Source organism: Enhydra lutris, unplaced genomic scaffold (assembly GCF_002288905.1).
Source record: "Enhydra lutris kenyoni isolate GAN:26980312 unplaced genomic scaffold, ASM228890v2 scaffoldscaffold34, whole genome shotgun sequence".
NCBI lineage: Eukaryota > Metazoa > Chordata > Mammalia > Carnivora > Mustelidae > Enhydra > Enhydra lutris.
This window is the reverse complement of record NW_019154118.1, coordinates 1,252,947-1,272,995: the sequence shown is the minus strand read 5'-3', so window position 1 is coordinate 1,272,995 and position 20,049 is coordinate 1,252,947. Positions and strand designations below refer to the sequence as shown.

General features: G+C 38.5%; 1 protein-coding gene across 2 annotated transcripts in view; it reads right to left on the bottom strand.

Annotated features, from left to right (window-relative positions):
• LOC111153732 (non-SMC condensin II complex subunit D3) overlaps positions 1 to 20,049 on the bottom strand; it is an 86,459-nt gene that overhangs the window by 14,785 nt on the left and 51,625 nt on the right. For both annotated transcript variants that reach the window (XM_022512921.1, XM_022512922.1), the window contains 8 exons: positions 14,411 to 14,602; positions 13,804 to 13,901; positions 13,593 to 13,708; positions 9,733 to 9,840; positions 7,688 to 7,802; positions 7,487 to 7,594; positions 5,713 to 5,951; positions 4,716 to 4,795 (listed from right to left, as the gene is read on the bottom strand). In XM_022512921.1, the coding sequence (XP_022368629.1) occupies positions 4,716 to 4,795; positions 5,713 to 5,951; positions 7,487 to 7,594; positions 7,688 to 7,802; positions 9,733 to 9,840; positions 13,593 to 13,708; positions 13,804 to 13,901; positions 14,411 to 14,602 (1,056 nt within the window). The remainder of the gene's footprint in view (positions 1 to 4,715; positions 4,796 to 5,712; positions 5,952 to 7,486; positions 7,595 to 7,687; positions 7,803 to 9,732; positions 9,841 to 13,592; positions 13,709 to 13,803; positions 13,902 to 14,410; positions 14,603 to 20,049) is intronic.

Below are 20,049 nucleotides of genomic sequence, written 5' to 3'. Positions count from 1 at the left end.
CTACACAAACTACTGTTTTGTAGACCCAGCTGAAGGGCAAACAAGGTCACAGCATCAGGTGAAGTTCTTTCTAAACAAGGGTTACTCTGGTAAGCTATCTGTGACCAAGAGTGGAGAAAATCATTAAGTAAACAAAAACCATTTCCTTAGAAACAAGACTTTACCTCCCTTTATTACAGTTAACCTACAATGGCATAGCAGTCTTACAACTACCTGCATTTTCTCGTTTCTGAAATCATTCATGTCAAAATAAGATTAGACAGAATCCAGTACCCTTCTGCAAGAAGAGGGGCTACTGTGAGCTTCAATTTGTGAGCTCAGACTTGATGTCCAATGTTCATCTACTCAGAATTTAGGTCAAGAATACACACCAGTAAAGGTAACTGATGGGCAAGATACTGCAGTCTACCCCCTAGTGAGTAACTGGCTTAACCAAGTATACAGATAAATCCAAGAGTAACACAAATTATGCAAAAGATTCACATGCTCAGGGCTGGAAGCAGAGTTAAAGGGCTTTGCATCATGAGAAGCCAGAAACCAGAGTCAATGGATAACATTCAGCACTCGTCTTGCTATTACATTTACTGGGACTAAAAGGACACATTTCAGCCTTACACTTACCGATCTTTCTAGCTTGATAAACTGGGGAAGAGAGAGAATTTGGGATTTTTTTTGTCAGCTGAAAAGTTAAAATAAATGAACAGTCTAAGGAATGTTTCCTGGAGCATTCCTTTTAGAGTGGCAGAGGACAACACTTTTCAGATACCTAAAACAGAAAACTTTAACACTTCCAAAGACACCTTCCTAAGAACTCAACTTCCTTTCCCACCTCTTCTCATCCCTCAGGACAACTGAAAGGAACTGGACAATTAAAAGGAACCGTACATAATCACACCACCAATTCAGGGATATTGTCTAGACATTTTACACAGCATTAATTACATTATACAGAAAACAAAAAGACAACCAGCTAAATCTGAGTCATAATAATCTTTTACAAAACGGTTGTTACTCTCTTACTAAGAATCCAAATCCAGGTTTCAAACAGCCTGGGAGGAAAGGAGGGCTGGATTCCTCCACCTGGCCCACATAACAGTACGAAGCCTCCTCTACTGAGGATCTGGCTAAATTTTGTCTCTCACTGCTTGGTAACTGCTTCCTAGTTTTCTCCATTCCAAATCCCAACAACACTTCTGTGGTCTGAATGTTTGTGTCCCCACCAACCCCATTCCTATGTTGAGAACCTAGCCCCTAAGGAAACAGTATTAGAAGACTGGGCCTTTGGGATTACTGAATGAGATTAGTGTCCTTATAAAAGATGCCCTGGAAAGATCCCTTGTCCCTTCTGCCATGTGAAGACACAACGAGAAGCCTGCTATCTGGAAGACGACCTTCATTCACCAGAACCCAATCATGCTGGCGACCTGGTTTCAGACTTCTAACTTCTAAACTGTAAGAAAGAAATTTCTGTTGTTTATAAGCTACTCAGTCTGTGGTATTTTTTTAAAGATTTTATTTATTTATTTGACAGACAGAGATCACAAGTAGGCAGAGAGGCAGGCAGAGAGAGAGAAGGAAGCAGGCTCTCTCCTGAGCAGAGATCCTGATGCGGGGCTCGATCCCAGGACCCTGGGATCATGACGTGAGCCGAAGGCAGAGGCTTTAACCCACTGAGCCACCCAGGTGCCCCTGTGGTATTTTTTTTAAAAAATTTTATTTATTTATTTGACAGAAAAAGAGAGACCACAGCAAAGGGAGCAGCAGGCAGAGGGAGAGAAAGAAGCAGGCTTCCTGGTGAGCAGGGACCCTGGATCCTGGGATCACAACCAAGCTGAAGGCAGATGCCTAACAGACTGAGCCACCTAGGTACCCCCAGTATTTTGCTATAGTTGCCTGAATGGACTTAGACAATTTCTCAGAGAATCTCCAATGTCCATATAGATAACCTCAATTAACCCCTAACTTTCTATTTTTCTGATTTCATCAACTCTAGTGACCCTCCCATGCATGTTCTATGTAGCTACTCTGCAGCCCCATCCTGAACCATGTCACTACATCCAGAACACCCACTTCTGATGTAAGATAATCTACTTCATGACCACACACATCCTTCCAGCTTTCTGACACCCCCTCTTCCTATCGCATTTGTTCTACAACTTCACTAACCCCTTGACATGCTCAATTGCTTCCTCTTCTTCCAACCAGTCCGTCTTCACTTTCTTTACTGACTCAATTACTACTATCTTAGTTACTCTTTTGCCTTGAACCTCTCTGGCCCTGCCTTGTGACACTTCTGTGGCATTTGCCCAGGTAAGCCCAAACAACCCACTTTTTACCTATCACCTCTTGACTGCTGTACTACAAGGACACCACCTAGTGGGCAGAGGGAATTTTTTTTTCTTTCCACTGCAGACAGGAGGTTTTATTGATGTTAATGGTCATAGGAAAGGCTCCCCAGGAACCTGGGGAAGGGGGTGCTGAGTCAGTCAGCGGATGCACAAGGCCAGGGCACATATGGGGAGGTTAGGGCACATTCATCTCAGGATTCTGTGGCTCCTTCTTTGGGGAAGGGGGAGAGCATCTTGAGGGAGGAGCAATTCAAAGAGAGCAAGGGAGAGGTTAGGCACAGTTGAGAGCTCCTAACCTTAGAGAAGGCAACACAATAGGCAGCAACATCTGTATGGAAAGCTGGATACATCATACATCATACAATTTTGCAGACCCTAAACTTTAGTGGGTGTATATGACCAATTAAAAATGTCGCTCAAATTTGCTCATGCAAGAATCTTCAGGAAATCCACCTAGGCCAGAAATAAATGCATCAGGCTGTGCCACTATAGTCTTTAGAAGACTGTATTAGCAGACATGTATGGAAATATTAATGTGTTTCATGCAAGCAGATAGGCCTGACCTAAAAATAAGGGAGCAGACTAATTTAAAATTACAGTTAATAAAGGTAATCATTAGCTTATCAAAGCTGAAAATGAGGGCCCACATTTAAGCCACATGGTTTAAACAAACACAGAATATGGAGATACAATGGAAAGATTTAAAAGGAAAGTATCAGAATACTGCATTGATAATCTTACTATAGTGTAAATACCTATCTATCCTTCTTTTTTTTTTTTTAAGATTTCATTTATTTACTTGACAGACAGAGATCACAAGTAGGCAGAGAGGCAGGCAGAGAGAGAGGGGGAAGCAGGCTCCCTGCTGAGCAGAGAGCCCGATGTGGGGCTCGATCCCAGGACCCTGGGATCATGATGTGAGCCGAAGGCAGAGGCTTTAACCCACTGAGCCACCCAGGCGCCCCCCTATCTATCCTTCTAATTTCTTTCTGATTCATGCTCTGATCACTTTTTTTTTTTAAGATTTCATTTACTCATTTGACCGAGACAAAGAGAGAGCACAAGCAGGGGGAGCAGCAGGCAGAGGGAGAAGCAGGCTCTCCACTGAGCAGGGAGCTCAATGTGGGGCTCAAGTCCAGGACCCTGAGATCATGACCTGAGCCAAGGTAGCTCTTTAACCAACTGAACCACTCTGATCACCTCTATAATGGGCTCTGTTTATGTTACATACTGACCAATGCTCTTGTTCACATACATGTAACAAGGCTGAGAAAAGGGAGTAAACCTAGAAGGGTAGGTCTCACCTCACCGGCTCATCACATGAAAGCCTCTCAACACTTCTAATTATAGTTGCCTCTGGGCTATACATTGTAGAGAGGAGAGAGCCAGGAGAGCCAGTCTTATGGTAGCACAGTAAAGGTAAGAGGGCATTACATCGTTATTTTGGGTCTTTCTCAATTATATAAACAAAGAAAAAGTAATAGTCTCAGCTTTTTATTTCTGACTCTAGATAGCATTAATTAGAATGTTAACCTTCTACTAGTTTATTATGTGAAATATTCCTCCTTGGAAAATTATACCCAAAGAAAACCGAACAGAAATTCTTCCATGGAAGTCAGAGTAAATCACAGGTGACCATATTTAGAACCACTATTATAAGCTATTTATAGCTAATGAACTCTATAAATACCTTTTCCCAACTACGATAGCTTTTGCCATGGCATTCAACATTCTATTTTCCAATTGTAGAACTGCTCCAAAAAGAATTATTCATGCAACATAATCAAGGTTAACAAATTCTATTAAGGTCATTCCTCAACCTCCTGAAAACAATCCTCAAAAACATAGAATGATAGGAATTAACAATTCTCAAGAGACACCCATTTCCAAGAAGCCTTGTAATTTACAGACTCTCATTTCACATGCATGATTATCTTAAAATTCCTAGAATATCTTCCTTACAAGTTCTGTACTTTTAAAAAGCATGAACTCTATCAAAATTGGCATTTTATTGACCTAGAAATCAACATAGTTAAGTCAACAGTTAATGGCTACAATTCCGTATAATTTACTATGACAAACTCATATACTGCTCTTCGTTACTCCTTTAGGGAGAGTCAACAATGTTAGCAAATGTCGTCAGTGCTGAGATTATTTAACGGTCAAATTGGATGAGGGATTTTTTTTAAACATATGCAAAATAAAGCTTTGTTATATAGCTTACAAATCTGCTAATTCTCTGGCAACTGCCAAAAGCTCACTAAATTCTAAATAACTCAGCTCTAAACCAGTTTTAAAGAAAAGAGCTAATATACACCAGAAATTAGGTAAATCATTCAGTTTTCTGACATGTGAGGAAAGAGTTACCTGGCAATGTCTGGGTGTGAATCTATCAGAGTGCTGACAAATCTGAAGAACAGAGAGCCCTTCCATTTCACAAATTCTTCCTGTATAAAGAGAAACCAGCTTATTTAAGGATGAATTTTAATATACAAATCCTAAATTCAGTCATAAAACCAACTGTTAACTTTCTTTTGTTTAACATCACACCTGTCAGCTACTTTGTCTGTGGCACATTAGCACAGTCTGTTAGCACTCACTTTCCGACCATCTTGAAAGCATGTGTATTTGTTAATCACAAAGAGAAGTGGAGGGATATTTGAGTAGAACAGCATCATATCTACTCTATTAGGAAAATGACTCAAAGCACATAGCTTTAAAAGGGAGAGTGCCAATGGTGCCTTCGTCAGGTATCTAACCATATGAAAAAGTAAGTATATAGAACATACAAGAATAGACATACATCTTAGTTAAATGCCTTCTTTTTAAAAATCAATTATTATTTCTCCTTCACTTTAGGCTAAACATATGTTCTTGATAGCAAGAAAAATATTGAGTGCTCTGTTCACTAAGTTTAGAGTTCACCAAGTTCTTTCGCATACTAAAATGTCTCATTAGACTCTCAGAGCAACTCTGAGATAGCCAAGGCAAACATGATCCTCATTTCACAAAAGAAATTATGTCGAGAAACACTGACTTTGTTCAAAGTTAAGGAGAATGACAGGATCGGAACTAGAAGTACTCATCCACTGAGTGTGTTCTTCTCTACATGGAATTTATTCACAAAAATGAAACCTCACATTGGTTGACAGAATATCTGAACAAACACCCAAAATAAACATTAGGAAGTAACGATCTGTTTAAAAGCCTGTACAGAACATCAGAAGAGTGATATTTTAAACTAGAGCCAAGGCTGATTATTTTTGGATTCTACTACAGAGCAGCACATTTCCTATGTTACTCAAATATTCCCTGAAAGAAATAGTGGAAGGAAAAATATGACAGGTCCTGTTCTCAGACATACCTGCAAGAGATTCGTAAGCAAGATGAGTGTTTGCTTTCGGATGAATGGATTTGAATCCTTCAGACACATGGAGATATTGGGAATGTACTTGTCCACCATGACAGTGTACCGGATACAAAGATCACACATGACGATGACAACATTGTTGCGAACAGCCACATCATCACACACTTCCAGCTCTCGCACAAGGGCCGGGATGCTCTTCTTTGCAAGATCCTCATGCTGTAAGCATAACTTACCTGTCACAGAAGAGATTAAGATGTCTTAACTCTAATCCTATGCCTACATTTTCTCCAGATATAGCTTGCTAAAATATATATTTTACTTGATCAAAGTTAAAATATCATGCCAACAATCACAAACAAAAGGTCAAAGGCAGGCAAACTCATACTACTAAATATAAGGACGTTCAAAACACCTAAAAAAATAATATCCCCCTACCCCTTCCAGGGTTTTATGAGACATAAACTAAGAGATGTTCCTTCATTGGAGTAAAACTATTCTCCTTTTTTTTTTTTTAAGATTTTATTTATTTATTTTGACAGAGAGAGAGAGATCACAAGTAGGCAGAGAGGCAGGCAGAGAGAGAAGGAAGGAGACTCCCCGCTGAGCAGAGAGCCCAATGCAGGACTCGATCCCAGGACCCTGAGATCATGACCTGAGCCGAAGGCAAGAGGCTTAACCCACTGAGCCACCCAGGCACCCAAACTATTCTCCTTTTAAAGTCAAAATATGAATTTCAAAATTATCTACTCATCTGAAAAATGACCAATAAAATCTAAAAGATGATACATTTTATTTTGATTATACACATATTCCACTGAAGCCAAAAAGTTTAATAATGAATTTGAAATCTGAATTAGGTAAATAGGAAAGAATGACCACCTCATTTTATTTCTTGTTCACGGTTAGGAGAAGGAAAGCTGTAAATGAGTTTCGTTTGTATATTTTTTTAAAAATTTTGTTTTTTTATTTGAGAGAAAGAGCAGAGGCAGGCAGAGGGGAAGAGGGGCAAGCAGACTCCCTGCTGAATGGGGAGGGCTTGATCCCAGGACCCTGAGATCACGACCCGGCCAAACTCAGGAGCTTAACTGACTGCACCACCCAGGTGCCCCTATTTGTATTTTTTTTTGCAGCCCAGAGAATGTTTTGCTCTTATTCACAATTCTTACATTTCTGAAAAATAACCATTATTACAAAAAACATTCATAAATCTCATCCAGCATAAAATAAACAAGCATACTAAAACAAAACTAAAATCACAGCACAGAGGTCAGTCTTTTTGAGATTCACAACAATCTGAGTCCATAGGGAAATATGTTTATTAATTAGCTCATCTGCCAGTCCTGGTAGGTATCAAATAAACTATTTCCTTTTATGAACTGAACTGCAAATTAATTTTTTCATTCCCAGAAATCAGTGTAGTACCCGGCATACAGTTCCAGATGAACAGACTTCGTGGTGCCACATTATGAGTATTAAAAAAACAAAAACAGGAACAGGTATAATTGTAATAAATTAACATAAAAACCAAAAGCTCCCTATAGGGGGTGTCTTGAATCTGACTGTCTTGGGCGGCTGCCAACCAAGGGCTCTCATTATCAGCTCTCTGGTATGCCTCTGAGGTGGGAGCTCCTATCAAATTCACAAGAGCTAGAGTAAATACGAGTGTAGCATATGTAATACATTACTAAGGCTGCCTTATTTAGGACAAAAAGCTACTCATGGAACTAGACTGCACAAGCAATACTTTCCCCATGTTATTCTTGCTTACCCAAGGTAATGATGGCATGTGCTCTAATCACGGAAGGCATGACACAGCTTCTGACTGGGGAGAGTGGCTGAAAGACTGGGGCTTCACTGCTACCTTGAGAAGATGTTGCTACAAGGAAGGAAAAGAGGGCTTATTTATAGTATCTCAGGGGCTAACCGTGCCTTAAGACAGCCATGCAGAAGATAATTTCAAGTGCCTTACGATGATCTGTATCAACAGAAGAAGCTAGAATGGACTGAATCAGAAGGAATGCTCGCTTCTCCACTCGGGCTGGACAAAGCTGGGCTATATCTCCTAAGGTAAAAATGTACTTCACCTGCAAAAAGAATTGGTTTTGCAGTATAAATAAGGCAAAAGAAAAATTAACTGTAGCTCAAGACATGTCAATTTTTTTTGTACCCCAAATTAACTATTTTTTTTTCCATAGAAACATACAGCCACTGTAAAAATTCAGTCACTAAATGGTAAAATCACCCAACTATATATATATATATATATATATATATATATATACACACACACATATATTATATATGTATAATAAATGTTTAATGACTATATAAGTATGTTAAGAACTATTGATATCATAATTTACTTCACTACTAGCAAACATTTACACTATTTCTAATCCTTTACTATTATTTGCTTTCCTTCTGAAGAATACCTTTGTACCTGTAAACACTGTTTTACTTCCTTAGAAATAATCCAGAGTTAAGGGGCATAAAACTGTTTTACATTTTAAAACATATTTCCAAACTGTCTGCCTGATTGGTTTACTATTTAGACTCCTATCAAAAACTTGTAACTTCTGTCTTCCTCACAGCTGCTGTGTTTATGAAGACATTCAACTTGATAATTAATAACACTGCTTTTTTTCATCCTAAAAATGCAGGGGTGAGGCTAAATAGTAAAATGTAAAAGGTTTATTATTATTTTTTTAAGATTTACTTACTTATTTTAGAGAATGTGTGTGTGCAAGCAGGGCGAGGGACAGAGGGAGAGAGAGAACGTTAAGCAGACTCTGCCCAGAGCAGAGCCCAATGTGGGGCTTGATCTCATGACCCTGAGATCACGATCTGAACCAAAATCAAAAGTATGTATATTTAAAAAATGCTGAACATAAACATCTTAGTGATTAAAGGAATATTTCAATTCTATTTAAAGAAGAGTGACGTAAACAATATGATACAGGGCAAAACATCTCCATATATATTTTGACTGAAGGGAAGATTTTGATGACATATTTAATAGTTGGAAAAAAATTTAGAGGGAAAAACTCACTGGTCATAATAAGCATTTTTCTTAGTTTGGGCAGTGACTGCTCAGACAAATTAGAGGCGTGAGACCCCCTAGAAACCCTGGGACAGGGCCATATTACACATCAAAGCCCTCTGAACTGAAATGTCTGGATTCCTAATGATATTATTTTTATTACTAAAGTTGTATATTAATACCTCAGCACAAATGGTCTCTTCTCACAAATCTAAACATGGTCTTCAGTTTCTAGGTACAAGTGTGAGGTGGCAAAGAGGAAAGCTCTACTAGTTTTCAAATAGATGAGAAAAATGGCCAATTCTGGTGAAATGCTGGCCTCTACTGAAGGGCATCAAAAAGTTTTCTTTCCCAAGTGTCAGATGTTGGCAGTCAGAATTACTACAGCATGTTTTGTTGATGGTCAGCCACTCAAATCAAAACTGGCTCCACATTTACTGGCCCACAGAAATTCACTGCACGAACACAATTTGGGTTGCCATGTCATACAGTCTTGCTGCTCCAAGGTTACTTGTATTTTCAATTTTCAAACACTCCTCTGTATTACAAAGCTTCAGAACTGCTCAGCACTATTCCCTAGTTCTACAGTCTGATACTCAAACAGCTTAGCAGACACATTATAATTTAAATACACACCAAACAAATAAGCCAAAAGAACAAAGAGCATACTCCCTTTATTACTTTCTTACCTTATTATTTCAGTACATACTGTGTTTTCCCTGTTGGATCAGGTACCTCACAGGCTCTAGCTGGATGAAGCATATCCCAACCAGTTTTTCCCCAGATAATAGGTACATGAGAGAAAAATGAAGAGGCCACCAACACAAAAATTTTTCTAAAAAAAAGTAAGTAAGGTCTAGGCTCGGAAAATCCTTTACTTGCTAATAGCATTAGAAATGCACATTAGAAAGTCATTTTTAGAAAATCCTGACCAATGTAAAGGAAAGGAATGTCTGAGAAAAGTAATTACTTACAAATAGGTCTTCATCCATATTCCTGGGTCCACTTTGCTTCAGAACTATGTCAGAGAGTGACTGCACACAGGTGGAGAGGATATCCCCACACACCTGTTTCAGTAGTTCCTGTGGCAAGTCAAAGGTAATCTCTGAAGGATTCCATACATCTACAAGACTATCCATGAAACAATTTTCTCAGAAGAAACTCTATGGTCTTCAAAGGCATAAACCATGAGAAATTCTAGCCATCATGCTTTCGAATCTTTGCTCTTTTTAGCAATCTGGCTAGAAGAACTAAGCAGAATTCACAAAGAATAGTATATATATATATAGATAGATAGATAGATAAATAGATAGATGTACAGTATATATATATATATAGATACATATATAGACATCTATATATATATATCTCATAGGTGTGTGTATAAACACATAGAATACACACACACACCCCTTTCTTTTTCCATGTGCCCTTTAAGAGCAAAAAGCAAATATCTGGGAAGATCTAGTGCCCTGATAAGAAATCTATAATAGCGGTGCTCTTCCATTAATAGAGAAAAACACTGGGAACCTGGGTGGTTCAGTTGGTTAAGCAACTGCCTTCAGCTCAGGTCATGATCCTGGAGTCTCAGGATCAAGTTCCGCATCGGGCTCCCTGCTTAGTGGGGAGTCTGCTTCTCCCTCTGACCCTCTCCCCTCTCATGCTCTCTCTCTCACTCTCTCTCAGTAAACTCTTTAAAAAAAAAAGAAAAAAAATCACAATTCTTCTAGCATATGTAGATGGCAAATTAACTCCTATAACAAATAGTATACTTTAAAAAACAAAGAATAAAAAAGAACAGTTGTTATCATTTTGAATGTATTCATTAAAGACAAGTTTCCCATCTCTTGTTAGTTAAAATAACCTCAAGTGGTCGCCATCTCTAGTATACAACACTTTCACGCCAGCTGAGAGAGCTCAGTCACATTCTGTAGCTCTTTGACTACATTTTCTCTAGGAGGCCAGTCCCAAAACACCTAAGTTTAGCTAAGAGGCTCCACTCCAAGATTTCCATGTTATCCTATGCACGTTTCAATTTTAGGAATGATTATATTACTATTATTATTTTTTAAAGATTTTTATTTATTTGACAGAGAGCAAGAGGGGGTAGGGAGTGGACAGAGGGAGAGGAAGAGGGAGGAGTAGACCCTGCACTGAGTGCAGAGCCCAAGCTGGGACTTGATCCCACAGCCCTGAGATCGTGACATGAAATGAAATCAAAAGTTGGGATGCTCAACTGACTGAGCCACCCAGAAGCCCCAGAAATGATTATAGTACATGTTGAAATCACCTGTTTCCATGTGCATTTTCCCTGTTATATTGTGGGTGCCTTAGGAAGGGACTCTGTTTTAACCATCACCCCAGTGCCCAGCAGCACTACAACAAAACGGTGCTCAATGTTTACCATACTGCAGCCACTATGACTGTGATCCACATGTTTTTTAGTTTGACATAGCCTAAAACATTTCAAAATGACTATCTTTATTACTTTTTATGGAATTACTGTACTTATTTTAATAGATTGCACAGCTTGGGCTATAATGCTGTCCAAGAGAACTTCTGAAATCTGTATGCTCTATCCTGGCAAGAAGAAAAAGGTCAACTTGTGTGAGACCTCAAGCCTAGAACTGGGCTGGATAGTTGAACTAGAACTTCTGTAATCACAGAATCTGGGAAAGAACCGTTATGCCCATCTAATCCTGGGATTCTCTCCACATAGGGAGGGACTCATGTCAAGTTGTCTAGCTTCTCTCTGAACACATCCAATGACTTAGGATGTATTCTGAGGCAAGTCCCTCCATTTTAGGCAGACCTTAGTATGTTTTATCTTTAGTTGGCCAATATTTGTCTCCTTGCAATTTCCCACTCACTGGTCCAAATCAGTTTTCTGTGATGCCAAATAAATCTAATTTTTTTCATTTTAAGGTCCTTCATATATTTGAACTTAGCTAGGCAGTGTATCCCACATAATTCTTCTCTTCACCAGCTAAACACCCAGGTCCCTCAGCTGTTCCTTATACAATGTGCTTTGCAATTGCCTCACCAAATTGCTTTCCCACTGATATATTCAATTTTATCAACATTTCTCTAAGGAGTTGCCACTGAAGTTAAATTAGAACACCCCAACTTAGATTTTACCAATACAAAGAAGAGGACAATCACCCCTCTTACTGTAGACACTATTTCTATTAATACAGTCCAAAATCTCACAGATTGTTTCTAGTGATTGCCACAAAACACTATTAACTGGTAACACCCTTATAGATAGCAACAATGCCCCAAGACCTATGTCTTTTCATATAGAATGCTGTTGAGCTTTGGGCAATTTTTCTCAGTAAAATATAGAATGTTCATTTACAGAGAAAAGGAAAAGAGACGTATGTTTAGGGGACACACCAGATTAAACGAATTTAAAATATCCCAAGATTCTGGAAAATCTCAGGGTGCACTGTCTACTAGGAAATAGTGTTGACAAAGCTACAACCATGGTGGTAGTAACCTCTCTTCTAGTTCTGTTTTTAAATGTGAAAATAACTCTGTCTTCCTCACAGACTCTAATAATGATATAACTTACTGTGCTAACAACTGTGGGCCATTAGTGAGCAGCCAGTGGCTTCATAAGGCCCCAACGCCTCCAGTATTATAGATCACTCTTCCCCCAGCAAGTGCTGGTGAAAAAAAAGACTGGGAAAGCAGTCAGAGGCCTTAGTTCCAGGCAGGGCTCTGCCATTAATCAGTGGTATGCCATCATGACATCACAGTTTCATAATCTGAGAAATATACATTTCCTCCCACTTTTTCCTACATCATTCTTTCTTCATGAACAGCTTTTTGTTTTGTTTCGACCTGTTTTCTGCTATTCAGATATGCTCCCTACTTAGGTAATGTTCCCTATTTAAAAGTTTTTCTTGGATGAAGAGATAAACAGAAAAATCAAACAAAGCAAGTATCCCTTTCACCAGATGAGCCAAAAGGTACACTCCAGGAAAACACCAGACACCATTTACATGGAAAGAACAGGGCATTTTTAGTTAAGTACATTTCAACCTGTTTTCAGTCCTAAGGAAAAAAAAAGTTATAATATACTTTCTTATTATATCTGTTGCTACAAATAGAAGATGTAACTTATCAAGGAAGGACTTTCTTTAAGGAACTTATATAAGAAAAGGAAGCATAGGAATGTAGCTGAATGAAGCAAAAATATTTTTATTCTGGGAAACTTAAAAATATTCCAGCAGTTATTTAAATTAAATTTTCACTTCTAGAATCATTATTAATAACCTTAGTCCTAAAATTTTTCATTATGATTAGCATTGTCTAGGAGTATATTTCATGACAAAAACAGAATACATGGTAATAAAATAACTTACTAGAGAAACTGATACGAATATTAGAGAAAGTAATGGCTCTGTCTCATGAGAAACCCTGGTTTGGATTTGTGTGTATGTCTACCGAAAACATGAGCTGTAGGCTCTGACCAGCTTTGGGGACGTGATACAGGAAGAGATATTAGAGTAATATAGGCTTATAGTAACAGAACAGGTATTTCCCAGGAGTATGACCTCTCAAATGATCAGAAATCATTTCCTAGAAGACACCTGTACCTAGAACCAAAATGGTGACTTCCTGAGGGAACCCTGGGTCATTAGTAGCCAAGATCTTCTCAGGGAATGTCAACTACTTGTCACATAAGAATTTCCTTGTAGTATCAGCTGCTGGAGACTACCCATTCCTGTAGGTTCTCCAAAGAGAACACTTTTCAAACTTCAAAACAGAGTAATATGTCTAAGTACAAATAAATAACAAACATATCCAGGAAGAGTTTGTAGCCTACCTGTTCTTCCATAGGTGTCTCTGCAGATGCTCTACAGAGTCTTTGTAAAGTATCAACAGCTGAGCTGATCAACTCTAGAGACCACTGGAATCCATTCAGCTTACACTTGACCACATCTAAAAAGAATGTCAAAACCTTTCAAATTTAACTGCTTAAAACATATATAAAGTGAGAAGCAAAGCCTTTGCAAGATTTTCCAACAGACACTCACCGGTCACCTTGTCCCGGGTGCTCTTAGGAAGATGCTTCGCAATATGCCCAATAACACACAGAATATGTCCTAAGGTGTTTGAATTGGGATTCTGTTGACTAGGAAAATGACATAAAGAATATCAATATAGAGCCAAAATAAACTCTGCTGCCAACAAAATAGTCTCCAGATTGTTAATACTGGAGGAATGTAGGGTAGCATAGTTTAGGAGTCAAGTTGTAGGAGCATTAAGGCACTTAAATTACTGGGACAAAGGGTAAACTGAAAGCTTAAAACTTATTATCTTCATGTTTGTTTTTATTCCAGAATATAAAGACAAGATCTATGAAATAGCCCACTTCCTTTTTTTCTTTTTAAAGATTTATTTTTTTCACAGAGAGAGATACAGCGAGAGAGAGAATATAAGCAGGGGGAGTGGGACAGGGAGAACAGGCTTCCTGCAGAGCAGGGAGCCTGATGTGGGGCTCGATCCTAGGAACCCAGGATCATGACCAGAGCTGAAGGCAGACAGATGCTTAGCCACCCGGGCGCCCCAAAGAGCCCACTTCCTTAAGACATAAGCTTTGTTTACAAGAATCTTCAGCAACTACAGTATAAGCATGCAAACCTGCTGATTTTCTCCCAAGACTCTATTATTTTGGTGTAGTCCAGCTTGGGGGATGAGCAAGCAATCTCGGCGAGCAGCATCCAGGCTGGTGCAGAATGTTCTGTGCCAGTGTAGGATATCACATTGTTTATAAAACTGGATGAGAATTTCTCTTTCTTGGACCAGATATGAAAAGCCTTATTTAAATAGCGGCTGGAAAAAAAGACGGGAATGAACAATTGTAACTGTAAACATACAAAACTGTTCAGAGCAGCCCTCAGTGAAAGGTTACCACCTTCTGTTGCTCCAGGACTCCTCTGGTACATCAAACATCTATGCAGAAGTTCCTGGCTAGTGACGTATTTGATACCAAATTAGGCATCTTTAAAAAAATTTTTTTTTAAATTTTATTTATTTGACAGAGAGAGAGAGAGCGCCCAAGCAGGCAGAGTAGCTGGTAGAGGGAGAGGGGAAGCAGGCTCCCCGCTGAGCAAGGAGTCTGATGTGGGGCTCGATCCCAGCACCCTGGGATCATGACTGGAGCCAAAGGCAGTCACTTACCCAACTGAGCCACCCGGGCGCCCCTAAAATTTTTATTATACAGGATAAGATATATTTATTTCTCCCCTTATAAAGTATTTATTATTTATTTATTTATTTATTTATTTATTTATTTTAAAGATTTATTTATTTGACAGACAAAAATCACAAGTAGGCAGAGAGGCAGGCAGAGAGAGAAGGGGAGGCAGGCTCCCTGCCGAGCAGAGAGCCCGATGTGGGGCTCAATCCTAGGACCCTGGTATCATGACCTGAGCCGAAGGCAGAGGCTTTAACCCACTGAGTCATCCAGGCGCCCCTGAAGTATTTATTTTTAAAGCAAAGAATAAAATTTCACAATTCATTTGAGACCCTTCTTATCCTCGTTTCCTCCAAAACTGCTACACAGGGGCGCCTGGGTGGCTCAGTGGGTTAAAGCCTCTGCCTTCGGCTCAGGTCATGATCTCGGCGTTCTGGGATCGAGCCCCGCATCGGGCTCTCTGCTCAGCAGAGAGCCTGCTTCCCCCTCCCTCTCTCTCTCTGTCTGCCTCTCTGTCTACTTGTAATCTCTGTCAAATGAATAAATAAAATATTAAAAAAAAAAAACTGCTATACAAACATAAGGGATGGGTTACCAACAACAAATACATGAGCTTAGAGGGTTTTGGTGACAATAAACGTAGACATTGCTGATTTTTCAGTGGAAAGTCTGGAGACAAATGACATTCTAGCATTTAAATACGGTGATATTAAACAAGCTAAACTTTGCCATGACCTGCCAATACCACTCAGAAATATATATTTCTAACCCTTTAAAAATAAGACAAAAAATGCTTCTTGTGTATTAAAGTGCTGGAGTTATTTTTATATCATTTATCTGACTTCTTCCCATAGCACTGAACAAGATCACATGACTGATAAGACAAATGAAGTGTTACCTATCTAAGCAAAGAGAAAGATACACTTCTTCCTCCAATTAATATTTCTTAAACTTCTAGGAACACACACACACTCACACATACTCACATACCAAGACTTTCTCACTAAATGAAAATAATTCTCAAAGCATGCAGAAGACAACGGAAACAAAATAAACATACCTACACATAATAAGTTTATCCATATAAATTAATGGTTTGAATAAATTAGCTACTGTTTATCTATCTATAAACACTTAGAATTTTACTGCAGGTAGCTCATACTTTATATCTGATTACAGTCCAAAAGCAACATACATGCAATCAGCAAATATTTTAAAATTTATTAAGAATCACACAAAATATTAAGTAATGTTTACTGTAAGAAATGAACAGAATGGGAAAAAAAAATCCTCTGAACTTCCAGTTTTGAAACCTCAAATTTGACAACTCAGACCCCTCCACATCAGCTGAACAGTTCCCAAAAAGCCTCCCTCAATTAGCTTACCCCTGAGTTAGCCCCACTGTTGATCACAAGTCACTCCCTATCAAGTCAGAATGTTGTCGACAGATACTAACCTGGTTCTTTTGTACAATACCACTGACTTCTATCCTATTATCAAAACCAATGGACTATGTTCAGTCCCCATTTTCCATGATCTCTGCCAGACATTACTGACTACTCTCTCTGCCCTCGTACTCTGGTCTATGGTCTAATTGTTGGATCTCTTTTCTTTTCCCTTCCCTAATCCCTTTTCTTCAAAACACTCTAATGGCTGATTTTGAAAAGTTCTATTCTTAGTCCTCTTCTCTTTCTACAACAGAACCTGGATGATCTCATTCATTACCAAAAGGTTTCCACTTAGACATAACAAAACAATGCAAGCACACATCAAGTTAGTTAACATATAGTGTAGTATTGATTTCAGAAATAAAATTTTGTGATTCATCACTCACATAGAATACCCAGTGCTCATTCCAACAAGTGTCCTTCTTAATACCCATCACCCCACCCACATCACCTCCAACAACCCACAGTTTGTTCTCTATACTTAAGAGTGTCTTATGGTTTGCTTCCCTCTCTGTTTTCATCTTATTTTATTTTTCCTTTCCTTCCCCTCCCCATATTCATGTTTTGTTTCTTAAACTCCACATATGAGTGAAATCATGTATTTGTCTTTCTCTGACTTATTTCATTTAGCATAATACAGTCTAAGTTCCATCCACTTGTTGCAAATGACAAGATTTCATTCTTTTTGATCACAGAATAATATTCCATTAAATACATACCACCCCCCACATCTTTATCCATTCATAGTTGATGAACACTTGGGCTCTGTCCATAATTTGCCCATTTTTGATACTGATATAAACACTGTGGTGCATGTGCCCCTTCAAATCAGTATTTTTGTACTATTTGGATAAATATCTCACAGTGAAATTCTGGGTCATAGCATAGCTCTATTTTTAACTTCTCGAGGAATCTCCATACTGTTTTCCAGAGGGGCTGTACCAGCTTGCATTCCCAACAGTGCAAGAGGGTTCCCCTTTCTCCACCATCCTCGCCAACATCTGTTGTTTCCTCACTTGTTAATTTTAGCCATTCTGACAGGTGTGAGATGGTATCTCATTGTGATTTTGATTTGTATTTCCCTGATGATGTGTGATGTTGAGCATCTTTTAATGTGTCTGTTAGCCATCTGGATATTGTCTTTGGAAAAGTGTCTATTCATGTCTTCTGCCCATTTCTTAACTGGATTTTTTTTTTTTTGGGGGTGTTGAGTTTGATAAGTTGTTTATAGATTCTGGGTACTAACTCTTTACATGACGTGTCGTTTGCAAATATCTTCTCCCAGTCCATAGGCTGGCTCTCAGTTTTGTCAATTGTTTCCTTTGCTCTGCAGATATTTAAATTGGACTTCCATCTCCTGCCCTCCTTCTGTTAAGAAATCTGCCCTGATTCTGCTTGTCATACCTCAGTGAATGGAAATCCCAATGACCAGTTAGTTTGGACAGAATCAGGGAGCCTTCAGGCCTCTAAGCCTTGGTATTGCTATTTTCTGTCTGGGAACTCTCACTATTATGGCTGCCTGTTAATTCTACTTAATCTACCGCTGGGAATAATTCAGCTTTTGCCACCATTGATAAGAAGCCAACCTAAGCTTTAAAAAAAAAAAAAGAAAAAAAGTTAAAAAACAAAAACAAAAACAAAAACACCAAACTGCTCTATACCCTTCCTCTTTGCTCCTAAAACTCACTTTCTACTAAAGTTGTGAATTTATTTTGTCTCTTTCCACTAGACTGTGAGCAGCTTAAGAAGAGTCAAAGTGCACTGATCCCTTTCAAATCAAAACTTTACCAATTCTAAACTTCCACTTCTTAAACATACTTCATTCTCTTCACTTCTAATGCCTTCTCTTTGATGCAACCCCTCATCATCTTTAACTTAAATCACTTCAGTGTTGGCCTGTTTTCTTAGATTCTAGTTTTCTCCTGGTCACCAAGCAAAAGTCCCGATGGGGGGAGGGGGGCTGGGAGAGGGGGGGTGGGGTTATGGACATTGGGGAGGGTATGTGCTATGGTGAGTGCTGTGAAATGTGTAAACCTGGCGATTCACAGACCTGTACCCCTGGGGATAAAAATATATTATATGTTTAAAAAAATAAATAAATAAAATTAAATTAAAAAACAAAACAAAACAAAACAAAACAAAAAAAGTCCCTTTCTGCACTTCTGTGAAACTGAAAGTGGAGCTGAGAAGCCAGCAGGGGGAGCTCTCATGCCTACCACTGATCATCAATTTCAGACCCAACAGGAAGGGTTAGGACTTGTATTCCCAAGAGGAACAAGCTGACTTGACTATTCCAGCCAAGAGGCAGGATTCCTTCTAGCCTGGTGACAGCCCAGCTAATTGAGAGTATGTCACAATTCAGCCAGTGAGAAACAATTACCACCTTGAATTCTCACTCACTTTCAATGCTTTCCTTCAAAGCAGTCCCTCCCCAAGTCCCCCTTTCTCTAAACACTAACAGTTCCTCTCCTTTGATCTCCAGACTTGCCTGTGGTTTGTCACAGCTATGCTATTCCTGTATAAACCCATTTTGCTGGTAAATAATTGGTGTTTTATTTTCAAGGTTAGTATTTCCAAAAATATAAAATCCTGTATTACCCATCCACTTTAAAGTCATCAGCAGCCTCCCCCTCCCATTCTGTTTTCTATCTAAAGTCAAACTCCTTGGTATGCTATGTTAAAACTTTGCAGTATGTGGACCCTGCTTAACATCTCCTTTCATTTTATGTAGTCTGACAGGCACCATTTCTCTACTCACACTGAAATCCTATGGCTCCTAACAGGACGCACTGCTTATGCTTCCATGGCTTTACACTTGCTGTTTGTTTCCCCTTCTGCCTCCTTATTAGCCTACAATATTCAAATTCAAAAGTCATCTGTTCTGTTAAGTCTCTCCTCTTGAACATGTCCTAATGTTCTAGCTATTTTCTGTTTATCAAAGAACATACCAAAAGATTTTGTTTACAAATGTTTATAGAACTTTGTTCCTTCCACCAGCCCTTACTTTTCTTAATAATCCTTTTTGAAAAACTGATTCCCAAGCTCAGTGGTTCTCACACTTTTTCATCTTTGGGCACTTTTGAACTACAAAATTATGCATCACCTTGAAGAGCTTTGGTTTATGTAGGCTATATCCTGCTAGGCAGAAATTAAAACTGAGAAATTTAAAAATACCTATCTATTAATCTAAAAATAACAATAAGCCAATTATAAGTTAACATAAATGCATTGTTTTACAAAAAAAATAATCTTTCTCAAATAATCTTTCTCAAAATAATCTTTCTCAAAATAATCTTTCTCAAAACAATCTTTCTCAAAACAATCTTTCTCAAAACAAATAATCTTTGTTTTTAAAATAATCTTTCTCAAAACAAACTTGGTGAGAACAGTGTTATTGCTTTTACTTTTTGTAAATCTCTTTATGGTCTGGCTTAAACAGAAGACAGGTGGATTATTATAATTGCCTCTCCATTCTATTTGCTTCAAGTATTATCATATGGTTCCAGAAAAGTCTATTGTACTGTGAAAGAATAAAAGTGAAAAATGGCACATAACATCTTAATATAATGATCAAAATAGTCTGAGCTCATGAATCCATCACACTTTGAGGACTGCTGCCCTAGATCATTTTCTAT